We start from the raw sequence: 21,643 nt of genomic DNA on the forward strand, positions 1-21,643 counted from the left end.
ATACATCTTGCTTCTCTATTTCTGCCTATGTGTATGAGTGTCTCAGTGCCTTCGGTTTTCACGTTATTATAGTGATAGCCTTTATACTGGTAGCTAGCAAGGTGAAAAGACACTAGGCTATTACTCACTATCCATTATAGGTATATACAGAAAGCCTGTCTTTCTTGAATTGTAAAGTTAGTTTGAAGGTGGAGTTGTGAGTGTTTGTATAATGCTCTATAGGTTGGAATATTCTGTGTCTCTGCATTTATTTGTTTTCAGAGTGAAGTCAGACAGTCTGTGGCTGAAACACTGTGTCACCCAGGCCACATTCATAGTTGGCAATAGTTGAGTAGAGTTGGCTAAACAGCACGAACAGACCAGTGACCTGTCTAGTGAGTCAGGGTGTGAGTTGGCTCATTTAATGCTAGCTCTGGTTCCTCTTTTTGGGGTGAGCCTCAATACTCAGAAGTGGCTTCATCTCCTTGTCTCCTATACTTATTCTGCACTGATCTGAAAGTATTTGAGAGGCGTAAATGCAATATGATGGATGACCTGCCAGGGTTGTGTTCAGTACGCCACGCAGCAGAAAACATTTTAAAAACGTTTTGCAACAGAACTCAAATGAGAACTACTTATTGGATATATCCAGGTAGTCGATCTCTGTTTCAGTCACAAACCAGGTATTTCTAATCCAGCTTTCTGAAATACAGACAAAAGGAAGGAGCTAATGACAGGAAACCTCTTTAAATTATTACAAACGATCTTGGAAACCTCTACAAAAATATCATCATCTTTGACTCACCCTTTTAGAGGAACGATGGTGGCCAGCTGGTTTCTGTTATCTCAGTGCTACAACTAATGACAACCATACACATCAATCATAATCTTTTATGACACCCACCTTCTAACCTTCTTCACCTTCTAACCCACCTTCTATATATCCCCACTTGTAATATAAATATATATTTCTTTGAAAGAAATTTTGGTGCATTGTATTAACTTTGTAATAAACCAAACTATAGACCATCACCATGGTCTATAAACAACCAAGCCGCACTGCTTCTTAACACAGTGCGCATCCAACCCGGAAGCCAGCCACACCAGTGTCGGAGGAAACACCGTGCACCTGGCAGCCTTGGTTAGCGTGCACTGCGCCCGGCCTGCCACAGGAGTCGCTGGTGCGCGATGAGACAAGGATATCCCTACCAGCCAAACCCTCCCTAACCCGGACGACGCTAGGCCAATTGTGCGTCGCCCCACGGTCCTCCCGGTCTCGGCCGGTTGCGACAGAGCCTGGGCGCGAACCCAGAGTCTCTGGTGGCACAGCTGGCTCTGGAGGCCCTCATTTCTATGGTCTATTGATGAGGTTTATGACTAAAGTGCATGGAGATGGAATTTCCTTAACCTAGAGGCAGGCATATGACTATCCGGTTTATGACATTGAACAAAAACAACAACTCAATATTAGGAAGATGTTTTTAATGTTTGGTTTACTCAGTGTGGTTTGTTTTATATTGATAAGAGCTGATAAGAGCTAACCCAGTGTGTTTGAAAGCATTCCCCAGTGAACAAGGCTCTGGAGTGAAATGTCCCCTAGTAGGTACAGATCTAGGATCAGATCTGGACCTAACCTTAACCATCAGTGGGGAAAATGCTTAACTCACTCAAGATCAGCATCTAGGCAACTTCACCCTAATGCTCACCCAGTGTGTTTGATAGCATTCATTCCCCTAGTGAGCAGGAAGTTGCAGTGGCACCAACACTGAATTTGTCTCCACTCATTGCATGTCTCATTCTGTAGCCGCTCCATCAATTATTATCACACCTCTACCACCATCTGGCAATGTCTCTGTGTCTCTGTCAACTAGTGTCTGTCTGTCTCTCAACTAGTGTCTGACTCTAAGCTTAGACACGAAGACAAAACCGTGTGAAAGTGATGATAATATGACCTCTCAGTAGCATACAGCACATTTGGCCTTGGATATGTACTGAGCAGAACGCTAAATCTGTCAGTACTCGAAGATCAAGTCAACACTGTAGTTGAGTCAGGCTCTCTGATTTACAGTCTCTGTATTTTAGGGTACATTGAGAGAACTTAAAGTAAGCCCTAAACACACTTGCCGCTGTTCTTAGACACGTTCAATAACTTTAGTGGCTCTGCTATTGTATGTGGGTGTTTCAATTACCTGTGTGTCTTTGTGTGTCTCGGTCAGACTTTCTATGCAGCACTGGTGTGTGTGTGTGACCTGTGTTTGTTGTCACTGCTGCAGGGCTGGACACACACACACACACACACACACACCATGGGTTCTGTAAACAAACTCAACCCCAGATACAGAACAACTCCTAGAAACCAAGAGAGTTGGAGGGAGGGAGGGAGGGAGATGTGGGTGAAGACCAGGAAAATGGGTTGAGTTGAAAGGCACACACACACACGTGAGGAACAGGAATTTGCACTGCCTTTAGGTAGACCTGAGCATCAGATACTGTTTTTAGTCTTCAACCCTTTCATATCTGACTGCATATTACAGTTGACTTTTGTCACCTTGTTGTTTTTCAGATAGCCTTTTAGGTTAAAGGGTGTCTCCGAAACAGTTATGCAGTCATGTCATGATTTTTCATTAAAGAACCTTCAGAATTTAGGTTGATGTCATAATGTTTTTGTTTATCACTGTACTCAATCAAATGCCTGTCAGATAATGTAGCATAATAGATGGCAGAAATTCTCTGCCTAATTGAGGTAGATTGAAATAAGATTAAATCCCACCACCTTGGAACATAATGCCTTCTGTGTGTGCCTGTGTCCATGCTTTTTGGGTGTTTTTTTTGGGGGGTGCATATCCTGGTGTACATTTGCACCTTTTTCTGTCTGTATGCCTGTGTGTTTGCAGTGTGTATGCCTGTGTGTTTGCAGTGTGTATGCCTGTGTGTTTGCAGTGTGTATGCCTGTGTGTGTGTTTGCAGTGTGTATGCCTGTGTGTGTGTTTGCAGTGTGTATGCCTGTGTTTGCTGTGTGTGTGTGTGTGTGTGTGTGTGTGTGTGTGTGTGTGTGTGTGTGTGTGTGTGTGTGTGTGTATATGCCTGTGTGTGTATATGCCTGTGTGTGTATATGCCTGTGTGTGTATATGCCTGTGTGTGTATATGCCTGTGTGTGTATATGCCTGTGTGTGTATATGCCTGTGTATGTGTGTGTGTGTGTGTGTGTATGCCTGTGTGTGTGTATGCCTGTGTATGTGTGTGTGTTTACAGTGTGTGTGTGTGTGTGTGTGTGTTTACAGTGTGTGTGTGTGTGTGTGTGTGTGTGTGTTTACAGTGTGTATGTTTGCAGTGTGTATGCCTTTGTGTATGCCAGTGTGTCGATAGGCAAGCCAAGGGCACTGAGCCAGACCATATTAGGCAGCAGTTTGTGAGAGCAGGAAGTGTTCAGGGCTCGGATTCCCCGGGAAGTCGGGGATTGTTTCACGTCTCACACTGCCGAGGAGGAGGAAGTAGCTGAGACTTTCTCACACGCGTTACTGTGGCGACGCCGCGTGTGACCTTGCATGGTAGCAGAGTCTGAGAAAGCGATTCCACAAAGGCACACTCTGAATTTGTATACTTGTTATCCAGTAGTTGTTAGGTGAGGTCTTCGTGGACTATACCCGAAGATCCGATCTGGGACCCGAGCGGGGTCAAGAGTTCTAAATAATGTCACGGGTCGGATCTGACGGTTCTCCGGTATATGTAATTTTATTTTTGAATTTTACCCCACTTTCTCCCCAATTTCGTGGTATCCAATTGTTAGTAGTTACTATATTGTCTCTTTGCTACAACTCCCGTAGCGTCCTCTTAACACAGCGCGCATCCAACCCGGAAGCCAGCCGCACTAATGTGTCGGCGGAAACACGGCCCGCCACAGGAGTCGCTTGTGCGCGATGAGACAAGGATATCCCTACCGGCCAAACCCTCCCTAACCCGGACGACGCTAGGCCAGTTGTGCGTTGCCCCACGGACCTCCCGGTCGCGGCCGGCTTCGACAGAGCCTGGACGCGAACCCAGAGTCTCTGGTGGCACAGCTAGCGCTGCGATGCAGTGCCCTAGAACACTGCGCCACCCGGGAGTCCCTGGGTATGTGTAATTTTGTGATAGATGTGCAGATGATGTGCAAGTAGAGATACTGGGGTGCAAAAGAGCAAAAATAAATAACAATATGGAGATGAGGCAGTTGGGTGGGCTATTTACAGATGGGCTGTGTACAGGTGCGGTGAGCTGCTCTGACAGCTGATGCTTAAAGTTAGTGAGGGAGATATGAGTCTCCAGCTTCAGTGATTTTTGCAATTCTTTCCAGTCATTGGCAGCAGAGATGAGTGGATTCAGTTATTTCAGCCACACCAGTTGCTGAAAGGTGTATAAAATCGAGTGCACAGCCATGCAATCTTCATAGACAAACATTGGCAGTAGAATGGCCCGTACTAAAAAGCTCAGTGACTTTCAACGTGGCACCATCATAGAATGGCACCTTTCCAACAAGTCTGTTAATCAAATTTCTGCCCTGCTAGAGCTGCCCAGGTCAACTGTAAGTGCTGTTATTGTGAAGTGGAAATGTCTAGGCACAACAACGGCTCAGCCACGAAGTGGTAGGCCACGCAACCTCACAGAACGGGACTGCCGAGTGCTGAAGTTCCAAACTGCTGTAGTGGTGTAAAGCTCGCCGCCATTGGACTCTGGAGCAGTGGAAACACATTCTCTGGAGTGATTAATCACGCTTCACCATCTAGCAGTCCGACGGATGAATTTGGGTTTGGCAGATGCCAGGAGAACGCTATGCCCCAATGCAAACTGTAAAGTTTGGTGGTGGAGCAGGACTAATGGTCTGGGGCTGTTTTTCATGGTTCGGGCTAGACCCCTAAATTCCAGTGACGGGAAATCTTAATGCTACAGCATACAATGACATTCTAGGTGATTTCTTTGCTTCCAACTTTGTGTCAACAGTTTGGGGAAGGCACTTTCCTGTTTCAGCATGATAATGCCCCTGTGCACAAAGCTAGGTCCTTACAGAAATGGTTTGTCGAGATCAGTGTGGAAGAACTTGACCGGTCTGCACAGAGCCATAACCTCAACTGAAGAGATGGCGCAGAAGTACATGGCTGACGTTTTACATTCTCCCAAACAATTGTGCTATTCTTTTTACATATTGTGTGCATAATGTTGCTGCTATGACTGAAAATAACTTCTGGACATCAGAAAAGCGATTACACACTGCGGACAGGAAGAAACGTTTTCCTTTTAATGAGTCCAACAAGAAGGATATCCTGCTTTCACTTGAACAGGCCCAGATGTACGCCTTTTGCTTGAAGAAAAGACACCGGAAAAGGGGACGCAAATTGGGGATCTTTCTGAGAATCCGGAGGCGAGCAAGAACTCCCAATGCCTTCTATTCTTCTTTCTAACATGCAATCATTGGAAAATAAAAGTGATAACTTACTATTAAGATTATCCTACCAACGGGACATTAAAAACTGTAACATCTTATGTTTCACCGAGACGTGGCTAACAAAGAGACGGATAACATAGAGCTAGCTGGATTTTCCATGCACGGCAGAACAGATACACTATCTCTGGTAAGACTAGGGGTGGGGGTCTGTTTCTTTTTGTCAATAACAGCTGGTGTGCGATGTCTAATATTAAAGAAGTCTCAAGGTATTGCTTTGCTTGCCTGAGGTAGTACCTTATGATAAGCTGCAGACCACATTATCTACCAAGAAAGTTATCATCTCTATTATTCGTAGCCGCCGATTTACCACCACAAAACGAAGCTGACACTAAGGCCACTCTCAAACAACTCCATAAGGCCATAAGCAAAGAATAAAGTGCTCGCTCCTAGTGGCCAGGAACTTTAATGCAGGAATGCCGACTGCGAGCAAGGCCTAATCGCCCAACATCAGTGCCTGACCTCACTAATGCTCTTGTGGCTGAATGGCTGAATGTTGCAACCTCTGGTGGAAAGCCTTCCCAGAAGAGTGGAGGCTGTTACAGCAGCAAAGGGGGGAACCAACTCTATATTAATGCCCATGATTTTGGATTGTGATGTCCGAAGAGCAGTTGTCCACATACTTTTGGTCATCTAGTGTATGTGCAGATACAGTACATTCGGGAAGTATTCAGACCCCTTGACTTTTTCCAGATTTTACGTTACAGCCTTATTCTAAAATTTGTAAAATGATTTATTTTCCTCATCGATCTACACACAATACCCCATAATGGCATAACGAAAACAGGTTTTTCGAATTTTTAGCAAATGTATTAAAAAATAAAAAAACATCTTATTTAGATAAGTATTCAGACCCTTTGCTATGAGACTCGAATTTGAGCATCCGGTTTTCATTGATCATCCTTGAAATGTTTCTAAAACTTGGAGTCCACCTGTGGTAAATTTAAATTGATTGGGCATGATTTGGAAAGGTACACACCTGTCTATATAGCACAGTTAACTGTGCAAAAACCAAGCCATGAGATCAAAGGAAATGTCCATAGAGCTCTGAGACAGGATTGTGTGGAGACACCGATCTGGGGAAGGGTACCAAAAAATGTCTGCAGCATTGAAGGTCCCCAAGAACACAGTGGCCTCCATCATTCTTAAACGGAATAAGTTTGGAACCACCAAGACTCTTCCTAATGCAATCGGGGGAGGGGGGTCATTGAAGTGACCAAGAACCTGATTGTCACTCTGACAGAGCTCCAGAGTTCCTCTGGAGATGGGAAAATCGTCCAGATTGGCAACCATCTCTGCAGCACTCTACTAATCAGGCCTTTATGGTAGAATGGCCAGACAGAAGCCACTCCTCAGTAAAAGGCACTTGACAGCTCATTCGGAGTTTACCCCCCAAAAATTTAACGGCAGGGACTGGGAGACTAGTCAAGATCGAGGGAAAGATAAACGGAGAAAAATACAGAGTCTTGATGAAAACCTGCTCCAGAGCGCTTAGGATGTCAAACCGGGGTGAAGGTTCACCTTCCAACAGGACAACGACCCTAAGGACACAGCCAAGACAATGCAGGAGTGGTTTCGGGACAAGTCTCTTTCCTTGAGTGTCCCAGCCAGAGCCCGGACTTGAACCCGATCGAGCATCTCTGGAGAGACCTGAAAATAGCTGTGCAGAATGGGAGTAACTCCCCAAATACAGGTGTGCCAAGCTTGTAGCATCATACCCAAAAAGACTTGAGGCTGTAATCGCTGCCAAAGGTGCTTTAACAAAGTACTGAGTAAAGAGTCTGAATACTTATGCATGTGTAATATTTCAGTTTTTTTTATTTTATAAATTTGCACTAATTTCTAAAAACCTGTTTTTGCTTTGTCATTATGGGGTATTGTGTGTCGCTTGATAAGGAGAGAAAAAAAAACATTTTAATCCATTTTAGAATAAGGCTGTCACGTAACAAAATGTGGAAAAGGTCAAGGGTTCTGTATACCTTCCATGCTGTCACTCAAATGGATAGGGGCCTGGCCCAAGTGGGGGAAAATGTCGCAGCACAGCCTCCAGAAAAATGGTGCTAAAAAGTCACTCGTGATCATATCTGTTTACTGTAAAACATTGCTTCGTAAGGTCTTTTAGGCGTCCTGAAGTTCCTCGTCTTGCTCTTACTGCCATAAAGCAACATCGACAACAAAGCAATGTCCACAACAGTGCATTAACTGCACTCAAAACCCAGATATGGGCTATCTCATTATTTCCTTGTCGGAGATGACTGAATTAACTCCTTCCCTCTTTTTTCCCCTCCACACACTCCCTGTTTATCTCTTCATCTCTCTTCCTTCATCTCTTTATCTCTCTGCCACCCTTTCCCTATTCATCTCTCTCTCTGTCCCTCTCCTCTACCCTTCTATTCCTTTCCCTCTCTCCTCCATCTTTCCCTCTGCTGCCCCCCCCCCCCCCCCCCCCTCAGTGAGTCCAGTATCTGCCAGGCGCGGGCCACGGTCATGCTGTACGATGATGCTAACAAGCGCTGGGTGCCAGCAGGCACAGGGGGCCAGGCCTTCAGCAGGGTCCAGATCTACCACAACCCCGTGGCCAACACATTCCGAGTGGTGGGACGCAAGATTCAGGCCGACCAGCAGGTAACAAGTGTACACACAATGAACAGAGAAATTCCTAGGAGGCACTGTCAGATATTCGATTGAGCAAAATAGCTGTTTTGTTTTACTTTTTTTAAGCTTTCACGTCTTTCATCAAGTATTTCTGTCCGACTTCTCAGTAATCAAACTACTGGGCACAGATGTCAATTCAATGTCTTTTCCACGTTGGTTCAACATCATTTAATTGAAATTATGTGGAAACAATGTTGATTCAACCAGTGTATGCCCAGTGGGTATCTATAATGGCTACAACAGCTGTTGTGAGGTTGGGAGGAACAACTATGGTGGCTCATCAAGATCAAACACATTTTACAGTATATACTGTAAAGACACAGTGCCTTCGAAAGTATTCACACCCCTTGACTTTTTCCACATTTTGTTGTGTTAGAGCCTGAATTTATAATGGATTATATTGAGATTTTTTTGTCACTGCCCTATGCATAATACCCCATAATGTCAAAGTGGAATTATGTTTTTCAAGTTTTTTACAAATTTATTAAAAATTTAAATCTGTGATGTCTTGAATCAATAAGTATTCAACCCCTTTGTTATGGCAAGTCTAAATAAGTTCAGGAGTAAAAATTTGCTTATCAAATCACAAGTTACTTGGACTCTATCTGCAATAATTTGTTTTTAACATAATTTGGAAATGACTACCTCATCTCTGTACCACACATACAATCATCTGTAAGGTCCCTCAGTCAAGCAGAGAATTACAAGCATTAATTCAACCACAAAGATCAGGGAGGTCTTCCAATGCCTAACAAATACGGGCACTTGAATATCCCTTTGAGCATTATGGAGTTATTAATTGCACTTTGGGTGGTGTATCAATACACCCAGTCACTACAAAGATACAGGCTTCCTTCCTAACTCACTTGCCGGAGAGGAAGGAAACAGCTCAGGGATTTCACCATGAGGCCAATGGGGACTTTAAAACTGTTAGAGTTTAATGGCTGTGATAGGAGGACACTGAAGGTGGACCAACAACATTGTAGTTACGCCACAATACTTGCCTAATTGACAAAGTGAAAAGAAGGAAGCCTGTACAGAATAAAAATGTTTAGAAACATGCATCCTGTTTGCAACTACACACTAAAGTAATACTTCAAAATAATGTGTCGAAGCAAATCACTTTTTGTCCTGAATGCGAAGTGTTATATTCAATATAACACTTTATTCAGTACCACTCTCCATATTTTCAAGCATAGTGGTGGCTGCATCATGTTTTGGGTATGCTTGTAATCGTTAAGGACTGGGGAGTTTTTCAGGTTAAAAAAAGTAACGGAATGGAGCTAAGCACAGGCAAAATCCTAGTCGGCAAGCCTGGTTGTCTGCTTTCCACCAGAGACTGGGAGATAAGTTCACCTTTCAGCAGGACAATAACCTAAAACACAAGGCCAAGTCTACACTGGAGTTGCTTACCAAGAAGAGAGTGAATGTTCTTGAGTTACCTGGTTACAGTTTTGACTTAAATCTGCTTGGAAATCTATGGCAAGACCTGAAAATGGTTGTCTAGCAATTTTCAACAACAAATCTGACAGAGCTTGAATAATTTGGAATAGAATAATGGGCAAATGTTGCACAATCCAGGTGTGGAAACTCTTAGACTTACCCACGAAGTTGATAATAACATGAATTGACTCAGGGTGTTGAATACTTATCGAATTAAGATATAATAATGTTTTTTTATGAATGTTTTACAAATGTTTGAATTTTTCTTTAACTTTGACATTAGAGTATTTTGGGTAGATCATTGACAAAGAATGACAATTCCATTTTAATCCCACTTTGTAACACAACAAAATGTAGAAAAAGTCAAGGGGTTAGAATACTCTCTGAAAGCACTGTGTGTATATTTACACTTACAGTACCAGTCAAAGAGTTTGGACACCTACTAATTCAAGGGTTTTTCTTTATTTTTACTATATTCTATTGTAGAATAATAGTGAAGACGACACACTGAAATAACACATGGAATCATGTAGTAATACTTTAGATTCTTCAAAATAGCCACACTTTGCCTTGACTTTGCACACTCTTTGCATTCTCTCAACCAGCTTCACCTAGAATGCTTTTCCAAAAGTCTTGAAGGCGTTCCCACATATGCTGAGCACTTGTCAGCTGCTTTTCCTTCACTTTGCGGCACACAATTGCCCCAGCGTTGTCCGGGTTTGACCTGTGTAAGTCGTCATTGTAAATAATAATTTGTTCTTAATTTGTTCTTGCCTAGTTAAATAAAGGTTCAATTAATAAAACTCCAGGCTGTATCACAACAGTCTGTGATTGGGAGTCCCATAGGGCGGCACACAATTGGCCCAGCATCGTCTGGGTTTGGCCGGTGTAGGCCGTCATTGTATAAGAATTTAATATTTAAATACGTTTTTTCTCCTTCTTTAAAAAAAATGAAGATAATCCCAAACCATCTCAATTGGGTTGAGGTCAGGTGATTGTGGAGGCCAGGTGATCTAATGAGGCACTCCATCGCTCTCCTTCTTGGTCAAATAGCCCTTACACAGCCTGGAGGTGTGATTTGGGTCATTGTCCTGTTGAAAAACTAATGATAGTCTCACTGAGCGCAAACCAGATGGGATGGCATATCGCTGCAGAATGCTGTGGTAGCCATTTTGGTTAAGTGTACCTTGAATTCTAAATCAATCACAGACAGTATTGCCAGCAAAGCACCCCCACACCATAACACATCCATGCTTCACGGTGGGAACCACAAATGCGGAGATCATCCGTTCACCTACTCTGTGTCACAAAGACAAGGCGGTTGGACAGATTTCCACCGGTCTAATATCCATTGCTCTTGTTTCTTAACCCAAGCAAGTCTTTTCTTCCAGTTGGTGTCCTTTAGTAGAGGTTTCTTTGCAGCAATTCGATCATGAAGGCCTGGTTCACGCAGTCTCCTCTGAACAGTTGATGTTGATGTGTCTGTTACTTGAACTCTGAAGCATTTATTTGCGTTGCAATTACTGATGCTGGTAACTCTAATGAACTCATCCTCTGCAGCAGAGGTAACTCTGGGTCTTTCCTGTGGCGGTCCCCATGAGAGCCAGTTTCATCATAGCGCTTGATGGTTTTTGCAACTGCACTTGAATTGACTGACATGTCTTAAAGTAATGATGGACTGTCATTTCTCTTTGCTTATTTGAGCTGTTCTTGCGATAATATGGACTTGGTCTTTTACCAAATATGGCTATCTTCTGTATACCACCCATATCTTGTCACAACACCACTGATTGGCTCATTTAAGAAGGAAAGAAATTCCACAAATGTAACTTTTAACAAGGCACACCTGTTAATTGAAATGCATTCCAGGTCATGAAGCTGGTTGAGAGAATGCCAAGAGTGTGCAAAGCTTTCAAGGCAGTGTGGCTGCTTTGAAGAACCTAAAATATGAAATATTTCTATTTGGTGACTACATGATTCCATATGTGTTATTTCATAGTTTTGATGTCTCTATTTTACAATGTAGAAAAGATTTAAAATAAACACCCTTGAATGATTAGGTGTGTCCAAACTTGACTGTTACTGTACATACACATACACACACATATGAACACATACACGAGACAACAATGCGGTGCTTGGAGGGTAACATTTTTACCACTGGTCTGGAACGTCTTTGGAGAGTCTGACTGACTTGAACATTATTAGACAAACTGATCTGTAAATATTGTGAGTGTTGCTATAACACCATATGGGAACCAGTCCCCTTGGTGCTTCCTTGCCCTGTCACACTCAGAGATTTGTAGTTAGGCTTTGTCATTTGTCTGTCTGCTGCAGACTGTGAAAATGCAGCCATCAGCCTCTCTGCTCCTTGAGGTTAGTGTCATTAGTATAGTTTGGGTTGTATGTGTCAGATGTCTTCCTCTTTCTCTCTGTCTTCCTCTTTCTCTCTGGCTTCCCTATCTCACTTCTGTTTACTGTGTGTACTGTTGGACTGTGTACCTCTGCTCTCGCACTAACACCTTCCTCTCACACTAGGGTAGTGGAGGACCCACACTAAGACGAAAGAGACCTAGTGTAGCCTAACTTGAACCAACTTTTAGTTTAGTTTATCCTAGCCTAGCATCTTAGCACAGTTTACAAAAGCTCTATTGCTTTGGAAAGGGCAATGGAAGGGTCCACACAACTAGTAGCACAAGTGACTAGAGAGACTTAGCCTAGCATATTAGCACAGTTTCACTAATAGCTCTGTTTTCAAATGCACCTCCGCTTCACTGATTCCACAGATGGGGCCAGGCAGGTCACCCGTGATACAAGTCAGTATTCAACGTCCATCCATGTCTGAGGACGTAGGGAGGAGATATGGAAACTGGACACTAGGGGAAACAGTGAGCGCTGTTACCTTCAAGTAGTGTGGTGGATGGGTATAAGCATCTGCCTCTGGTTCAAAAGGTTGCATGTTCAAATCCAGTAATAGAAAGTTATTTTTCAAATATTTATTCTAAGCATATTCTAAACCTTACCCATTAACCATTCAGAGTTAATGGCTAACCTTAAGAATTTTGCAGCAATTACAGCTGCAAGTCTCTATAAGCTTGGCATATCTAGCCACTGGGATTTCTGCCTATTCTTCAAGGCAAAACTGCTCTAGCTCCTTCAAGTTGGATGGGTTCCGTTGGTGTACAGCAATCTAAGTAATACCACAGATTCTCAATTGGATTGAGGTCTGGGCTTTGACTAGGCCATTCCAAGGCATTTAAATGTGTCCCCATAAACCACTCGAGTGTCGCTTTAGCAGTATGCTTAGGGTCATTGTCCTGCTGGAAGGTGAACCTCCGTCCCAGTCTCAAATCACTGGAAAATTGAAACAGGTTTCCCTCAAGAATTTCCCTATATTTAGCGCCATCCATCATTCCTTCAGTTCTTACCAGTTTCCCATTCCCTGCCGATGGAAAAACATCCCCCACGGCATGATGCTGCCACCACTATGCTTCACTGTGGGGATGGTGTTCTCTGAGTGATGAGAGGTGTTTGGTTTGCGCCAGACAGAGTGTTTTCCTTGATGGCCAAAAAGCTCAATTTTAGTCTCATCTAACCAGAGAACCTTCTTCCATATGTTTGGGGAGTCTCCCACATACTTCTCCACAACTTTGTCCCTGACCTGTTTGGAGAGCTCCTTGGGCTTCATGGTACTGCTTGCTTGGTGGTGCCCTTTCCTTAGTGGTGAGAGTGAATACATATGCATGCACCACTTTTCCGTTTTAATTTTTTGAAACAAGTTCTTTTTTTTCTGCTCCATTTTACTTTTACTATTTTTTAATGTCCATTACAAAAAATAAAAGTAAAAATCAATTTAAATTACAGGTTGTAATACCAAAGGGGAATGAATCATTTTATAAGGCACTGACTGTAGCACTAGTTGAGCATGAAGGGATACAAGGATTAAACAATTTTGAAATACAAGGTACAAATACAATCTAGGTTCTCTCTCCAGTGTTTACTTACAGGCTACATTCCACACACACACATTCTCTCAGTGAATGCATACTCTCATTCAACTCATAGTTTCTCATTGTCTTTTACTTCCTGCCTGACACTCCCAGGTGGTGATCAACTGTCCAATCGTCAAGGGGCTGAAGTACAATCAGGCCACAAGCAACTTCCACCAGTGGCGGGACGCCCGGCAGGTGTGGGGGCTGAACTTCGGCAGCAAGGAGGACGCCACCCTCTTTGCCAACGGCATGATGCACGCCCTGGAGGTGCTGAGTGCTCTCGGCGACTCGGGTATGACCCACAATATAGGACAAAAATACAATGCATACCAAAAATATATATAGAAAAATAAATGAACGGGAAACGCATTTTGTTTGTTCACTGTGAATTTTAAATAAATTGAACGGAAGGTCGCTCGCTCGCCTGTTATTTCTTTCTTGCTGCAATCAGTGATCTGGAATCCGCAGTAGGGGAAACTGCACCACTGTCCACACCACCATTATTATTATTTTTTTTTTTTTTTTTGTGAAAGCGGAGGTGAGGAGCGTCGCAACGTGATTTTTTAATTTTTTATAGTGATGTCAGAGGAGGAAAAACAGTATTTGTTGTCTGCAGCCACTTCTAATATCGCAAACGAACGTGGCTGTTTCACCATGAAGGATTCCAGCGTTTACCTAACACCATTGGATGGATTTAGTCAGAAAGGGAGAAGGGAAAGATATTTAAACAGGACCGCTGAAATACACATTACTCACTCACTCGTTGTCTTTTTCTATTCTCAGGATACTCCTCTCTCCCTCGCCCTGTCCAGAATGGACCCTCCCCAGAGGAGCTGGAGCAGCAGAGGAGGTACCGTTCACATGATTTTAGGGTTTCTTCAGGTGCTGAGTAGTACAGCACCAAAGATGAGTTCTCTATAGCTCCTGGTTAATAATGTTCCTGTTGCATACCAACTTACCCACATCTTCATATTGGTTGTGCACAATTATAAGTAAAACACACTCTCTACCTTACAACTTCACACATTTTATATGTCTAAATGTCCTTGTCCCATCGCGTTCTAGCGACCCCTAGTGGTTGCCAGGTGCATGCACGCCAACTTCGGTCACCAGCTGTATGGTGTTTCCTCCGACACATTGGTGCAGATGGATTACGGGTTAAGCGAGCAATGTGTCAAGGAGCAGTGTGGTGAGGTCGTGTTTCAGAGGCCATGTAGCGAAATGCGTTGGTTTCTAGCTCCAACAGTGCAGTAATATCTAACATCTAACAGTTTCACAACAATACACACAAATCTAAGTAAAGGAATGGAATTAAGCTTACAGTGGGGCAAAAATTAATTTAGTCAGCAACTAATTATGCACGTTCTCCCACTTATAAAGATGAGGCCTGTAATTTTCATCATAGTTACACTTACACTGACAGACAAAATGAGAAGAAAAAAATCCAGAAAATCACATTGTAGGATTTTTAATGAATTTATTTGCAAATTATGGTGGAAAATAAGTATTTGGTCAATAACAAAAGTTTATCTCAATACTTTGTTATATACCCTTTGTTGGCAGTGACAGAGGTCAAATGTTTTCTGTAAGTCTTCACAAGGTTTTCACACACTGTTGCTGGTATTTTGGCCCATTCATCCATGCAGATCTCCTCTAGAGCAGTGATGTTTTGGGGCTGTTGCTGGGCAACACGGACTTTCAACTCCCTCCAAAGATTTTCTATGGGGTTGAGATCTGGAGACTGGCTAGGCCACTCCAGGACCTTGAAATGCTTCTTACGAAGTCACTCCTTCGTTGCCCGGGCGGTGTGTTTGGGATCATTGTCATGCTGAAAGACCCAGCCACGTTTCATCTTCAATGCCCTTGCTGATGGAAGGAGGTTTTCACTCAAAATCTCACGATACATGGCCCCATTCATTCTCTCCTTTACACGGATCAGTCGTCCTGGTCCCGTTGCAGATAAACATCCCCAAAGCATGATGTTTCCACCCCCATGCTTCACAGTAGGTATGGTGTTCTTTGGATGCAACTCAGCATTCTTTGTCCTCCAAACACAACGAGTTGAGTTTTTCCTGACCATATGTGTTTCATCTGACCATATGACATTCTCCCAATCTTCTTCTGGATCATCCAAATGCTCTCTAGCAAACTTCAGACGGGCCTGGACATGTACTGGCTTAAGCAGGGGGACACGTCCGGCACTGCAGGATTTGAGTCCATGGCGGCGTAGTGTGTTACTGATGGTAGTCTTTGTTACTTTGGTCCCAGCTCTCTGCAGGTCATTCACTAGGTCCCCCCGTGTGGTTCTGGGATTTTTGCTCACCGTTCTCATGATCATTTTGACCCCACAGGGTGAGATCTTGCGTGGAGCCCCAGATCGAGGGAGATTATCAGTGGTCTTGTATGGGTCTTGTATGGGTCTGCTCCCACAGTTGATTTCTTCAAACCAAGCTGCTTACCTATTGCAGATTCCGTCTTCCCAGCCTGGTGCAGTGTCTTTTGACAGATATTTGGTCTTGGCCATAGTGGAGTTTGGAGTGACTGTTTGAGGTTGTGGACAGGTGTCTTTTATACTGATAACAAGTTCAAACCGGTGCCATTAATACAGGTAACGAGTGGAGGACAGAGGAGCCTCTTAAAGAAGTTACAGGTCTGTGAGAGCCAGAAATCTTGCTTGTTTGTAGGTGACCAAATACTTATTTTCCACCATAATTTGCAAATAAATTCATAAAAAATCCTACAATGTGATTTTCTGGATTTTTTTTCTAATTTTGTCTGTCATAGTTGAAGTGAATCTATGATGAAAATTACAGGCCTCTCTCATCCTTTTAAGTGGGATAACTTGCACAATTGGTGGCTGACTAAATACTTAGAAATGTCCTTGTTTTCCATGAAAACGTACATGAAGTTAGTTGCAAAATGAATAGAAAATATAGTCAAAACGTTAAATTATAAATAATGATTTTTAATAATTGTCTCCTTCAAGTTTCGCTTTCATCAAAGAATCCTCCATTTGCAGCAATTACAGCCTTGCAGACCTTTGGCATTCTAGTTAATAATCTGAAGAGATAATAATAATCTGAATAATCTGGTAATCTGAAGAGATTTCACCCCATGCTTCCTGATGTACCTCCCACAAGTTAGATTGGCTTGATGGGCACTTCTTACGTACCATACGGTCAAGGTGCTTCCACAACAACTCAATAGGGTTGAGATCCGGTGACTGTGCTGGCCACTCCTTTATAGACCGTATACCAGCTGACTACTTCTTCCCTAAATAGTTATTGCATAGTTTGGAGCTATGCTTTGGGTCATTGTCCTGTTGTAGGAGGAAATTGGCTCCAATTAAGCGCCGTACACAGGGTATGGCATGGCATTGCAAAATGGAGTGATAGCCTTCCTTCTTCAAGATCCCTTTTACCCTGTACAAATCTCCCATTTTACCACCACCAAAGCACCCCAGACCATCACATTGCTTCCACCATGCTTGACAGATTGCGTCAAGCACTCCTCCAGCATCTTTTCATTTTTTTTTTGCGTCTCACGAATGTTCTTTGTGATCCGAACACCTCAAACTTAGATTTGTCTGGCCATAACATTTTTCCAATCTTGCTCTGTCCAGTGTCTGTGTTCTTTTGTCCATCTTAATCTTTTATTTTTATTGGCCAGTCTGAGAGATGGCTTTTTCTTTGCAACTCTGCCTAGAAGGCAGTTCTGTGGCACTCACAGATAATATCTTTGCAGTTTTGAAAACGTCAGTGTTTTCTTTCCAAAGCTGCCAATTATATGCATAGTCGAGCATCTTTTCGTGACAAAATATTGCGCTTAAAACGGGCACGTTTTTTATCCAATAATGAAATACTGCCCCTAGAGTCTCAAGAGGTTAACAACACTGTCATCTCAGATTTTCAAAATATGCTTTTCAACCATAGCAAAACAAGCATTTGTGTAAGAGTATTGATAGCTAGCATAGCATTAAGCCTAGCATTCAGCAGGCAACATTTTCACAAAAACAAGAAAAGCATTCAAATAAAATAATTTACCTTTGAAGAACTTCAGATGTTTTCAATGAGGAGACTCTCAGTTAGATGGCAAATGTTCAGTTTTTCCAAAAATATTATTTGTGTAGGAGAAATCGCTCCGTTTTGTTCATCACGTTTGGCTAAGAAAAAAAAAAAAATTCAGTCATCAAAACGCTGAACTTTTTTCCAAATTAACTCCATAATATCGACAGAAACATGGCAAACGTTGTTTAGAATCAATCCTCAAGGTGTTTTTCACATATCTATTCGATGATAAGTCATTCGTGGCAGTTTGGTTTCTCCTCTGAATCACATGGAAAAATACATGCAGCTGGAGATTACGCACCAATTTCGACGGAGGACACCAGGCGGACACCTGGTAAATGTAGTCTCTTATGGTCAATCTTCCAATGATATGCCTACAAATACGTCACAATGCTGCAGACACCTTGGGGAAACGACAGAAAGTGTAGGCTCGTTCCTGGCGCATTCACAGGCATATAAGGAGACATTGGAACACAGCGCCTCAAATCTGGCTCACTTCCTGTTTGAGGTTTCATCTTGGTTTCGCCTGTAGCATTAGTTCTGTGGCACTCACAGACAATATCTTTGCAGTTTTGGAAACGTCAGTGTTTTCTTTCCAAAGCTGTTAATTATATGGATAGTCGAGCATCTTTTCGTGACAAAATATATTTAAAACCGGAACGTTTTTTAATCCATAAATTAAAAGAGCGCCCCCTATATCCAAGAAGTTAATGAAGCGTCCAGTTGAGAACTTGTGAGGCGTCTGTTTCTCAAACTAGACACTCATGTACTTGTCCTCTTGTTCAGTTGTTCACTGGGCCTCTCACTCTTTCTATTCTGGTTAGCGCCAGTTTGCGCTATTCTGTGAAGGGAAGTAGTACACAGCGTTGTACAAGATCTTCAGTTTCTTGGGAATTTCTCACATGGAATAGCCTTCATTTCCCAGAACAAGAATAGACTGACGAGTGTCAGAAGAAATTTCTTCATTTCAGGTATTTTGAGCCTGTAATCATACCCATAAATGCTGAATCTCCACATACTCAACTAGTCTAAAGAAGGACAGTTTTTTATTTCTCCTTTAATTAACGCAACCGTTTTCAGCTGTGCTACCATAATAGGAAAGGGGTTTTCTAATGTTCAATTAGCTTAACTTGGATTAGATAACACCACATGACATTGGAAAACAGGTTGCTGATAATGGGCCTCTGTTTGCCAATGTAGATTAATATCTCTCCGGGAAGAAGGGCGGGAGTGTATGTTTCATGATTAACTACTCATGGTTTGATTGTGATAACATACAGAAACTCAAGTCCTTTTGATCACCCAACCTAGAATACCACACAATGAAATGCTGACTGAATTACCTCCCTATACAGCTGTGTATATTCCCCCCTCAAGCCGATACCATGACGAACCTCAAATAACTTCACTTGACTTTATACAAACTGGAAACCACATATCCTGATGCCGCATTTATTGTAACTGGGGATTTTAACAAAGCAAATTTGAGGAAAATGCTACCGAAGTTCTATCGACATATTGACTGCAGTACTCGCACTGCTAAAACACAACCACTGCTACTCCAACTTCCGGGATGCCCTCAAGGGCCTCCCCCGACCTCCCTTCGGCAAATCTGATCACGAATCCATTTTGCTCTTCCCTCCCCATAGGCAGACACTCAAACCGGAAATACCTGTGCTAAGTTCAATTCAACGCTGGTCTAACCAATCGGAATCCACGCTTCAAGATTGTTTTGATCACGCGGACTGCTGTTTCCATTTTCAATAGTAATTTACAACATTAACCTCTTCCTCCTACCCCCTAATTTTTCGAACATTCTGTTAAAAATCGCGCAACATTTCAGCGCCCTGCTATTCATGCCAGGAATATAGTATATGCATATGATTAGTATGTGTGGATAGAAAACACTCAGACGTTTATAAAACTGGTTAAATCACGGCTGTGACTATAACATAACATGAGTTTAATCGAAAAGCGCAGGAAAACCTGATCACTGAAAATGGAAATAAATATCCTTGCGCTACTTCCAGGAATTGTTCAAAGTGAACCGAATTACATAAGACCGAGGTTTCAGCGCCTACAGCTTCCACACGTTGTCTAGAGTCTTGTCATTTGATTCAGCTTTGATTCTTGGTTGAACCGAATCAAGGGAACCACTTCCCTCCGTTCTCCGACCGGAAGTTTTGGTCGAGCTCTCTCCAGACATGTTTTTTCCAGACGACACCTATAGAATTTACATCGCCTCCTGATGAATTTTATCGCTTATTAATGTGTACTAATACCTAAAGTTGCATTACAAAAGTATTTCGAAGTGTTTTGTGAAAGTTTATCGTTGACTTTTTGAATTTAAAAAAATGACGTTACGTTATGAAACGCTATTTTTTTTCGTTTATCACAGTCTACATAGAACGATATCTAGGCTATATATGGACCGATTTAATCGAAAAAAAGACCCAATAGTGATTATGGGACATCTAGGAGTGCCAACAAAGAAGATGGTCAAAGGTAATGAATGTTTTATATTTTATTGTGCGGTTTGTGTAGTGCCGAATATGCTAATTATTTTGTTTACGTCCCCTGCGGGTCTTTTGTGGTGTTACATGCTATCAGATAATAGCTTCTCATGCTTTCGCCGAAAAGCATTTTAAAAATCTGACTTGTTGCCTGGATTCACAACGAGTGTAGCTGTTACGAATTCCTTTTGGCCCGACAGTCTAGGGGGGATGGTAATGAGACCCGTAACATAACTCATGCAAATTATTATTGTGACAAAGTAAAAGTGTGCACGAAATAACCACGACAACAGAAATCTACCGTCAAACTCTAGGTTTATTTATAAACGCACGGTAATGGGGGGAGCAGGAAAAGGGGCTGAGCTGGACCCAAGGAAAGAAACAATAAGTATTCTAAAACACCCCTAAGCTAGACTAGCCTACTTTAACAACAGCTAACTAACTAACCAAAAATACAGTGGGTGGTCCACCCAGTTCTAACTAGTGTATTTAACAAAGTTCACCTACGGGTAGTGTATGCCCATGGGCGACTTGTCTTGGTTTCCCCCTTTCCCACCAGCAACAAACAAACACCATAACCAAAAACAATACTCACAGGTGATGACAAAGTGCTATGGAGGTGCTTTAAACAAAAGAGAGGTTTAAGACACAAAGCGAGAGTGAAACACAGAGACCTACAGACATGGCATTTACAGAGAGATTGAGCTAGAGATTGAGTTCTAGAACAAACAAATGATGGGGTTTTTAAACCATGGGGAAGGAACTGTGATAGGGTAGGAAATAGGAGGAGGTGTGTCTTCTGATTGATGATTGATTGTTGACTGATTGGGGAGTGATGATTTTCACCTGTGAGGGGAGAAGGAGAGAAAAGAAACACACAGGATACACACACACACACACACACACACAGGATAACTGTATCCGTAACACTCCCACCCTTAAAAGAGCAACCCTAGGGGTTGCGACTACAGTATTTCAATGAATACTCACAACAAAGCAACAACCTTGCAAAACATACAGAAATCATTTTCACACACGAGACAAAGCATCTGCCAACACATTATCAGAACCCTTTTTGTGGCGGATCTCCAAATTATAATTTTGTACAATCAGCGCCCAACGCATAAGGCGCTGGTTCTGGTTGTACATTCGGTGGAGAAAAACTAAGGGGTTATGGTCAGTATATACAATCACGGGTAGGGCACTGGAACCAATATATACTTCAAAGTATTGCAGAGCCAACAAAGCAAGAGCTTCTTGTTCTATTGTCGCATAGTTTGTTTGACATTTACGTGAAAAATAACAAACGGGATGATCCACTCCACTCTTGTCCTGCTGCAGTAGAACAGCACCAGCACCTCTGGCACTAGCATCTACCTCAAGTTTGAACGGTTGTTCAAAATCTGGAGCAGCAAGTACAGGTGTACTACATAAGAGTGCTTTCGCTGATTCAAAAGCTCTCTTACAATCAGGGGACCACACAAATGATCTAGCCGGACTAAGCAAATCGGTCAATGGAGC

At 42.6% G+C, this 21,643-nt stretch overlaps 1 protein-coding gene across 4 annotated transcripts in view; it reads left to right on the top strand.

The window, feature by feature from the left end:
- Positions 1 to 21,643, top strand: part of LOC115136131 (vasodilator-stimulated phosphoprotein-like) — a 59,029-nt gene that overhangs the window by 4,582 nt on the left and 32,804 nt on the right. For all 4 annotated transcript variants that reach the window (XM_029671595.2, XM_029671594.2, XM_029671596.2 and 1 more), the window contains exons 2-4: positions 7,906 to 8,077; positions 13,654 to 13,834; positions 14,326 to 14,392. In XM_029671595.2, the coding sequence (XP_029527455.1) occupies positions 7,906 to 8,077; positions 13,654 to 13,834; positions 14,326 to 14,392 (420 nt within the window). The remainder of the gene's footprint in view (positions 1 to 7,905; positions 8,078 to 13,653; positions 13,835 to 14,325; positions 14,393 to 21,643) is intronic.

Source organism: Oncorhynchus nerka, linkage group LG10, assembly GCF_034236695.1.
Source record: "Oncorhynchus nerka isolate Pitt River linkage group LG10, Oner_Uvic_2.0, whole genome shotgun sequence".
NCBI classification, from domain to species: domain Eukaryota; kingdom Metazoa; phylum Chordata; class Actinopteri; order Salmoniformes; family Salmonidae; genus Oncorhynchus; species Oncorhynchus nerka.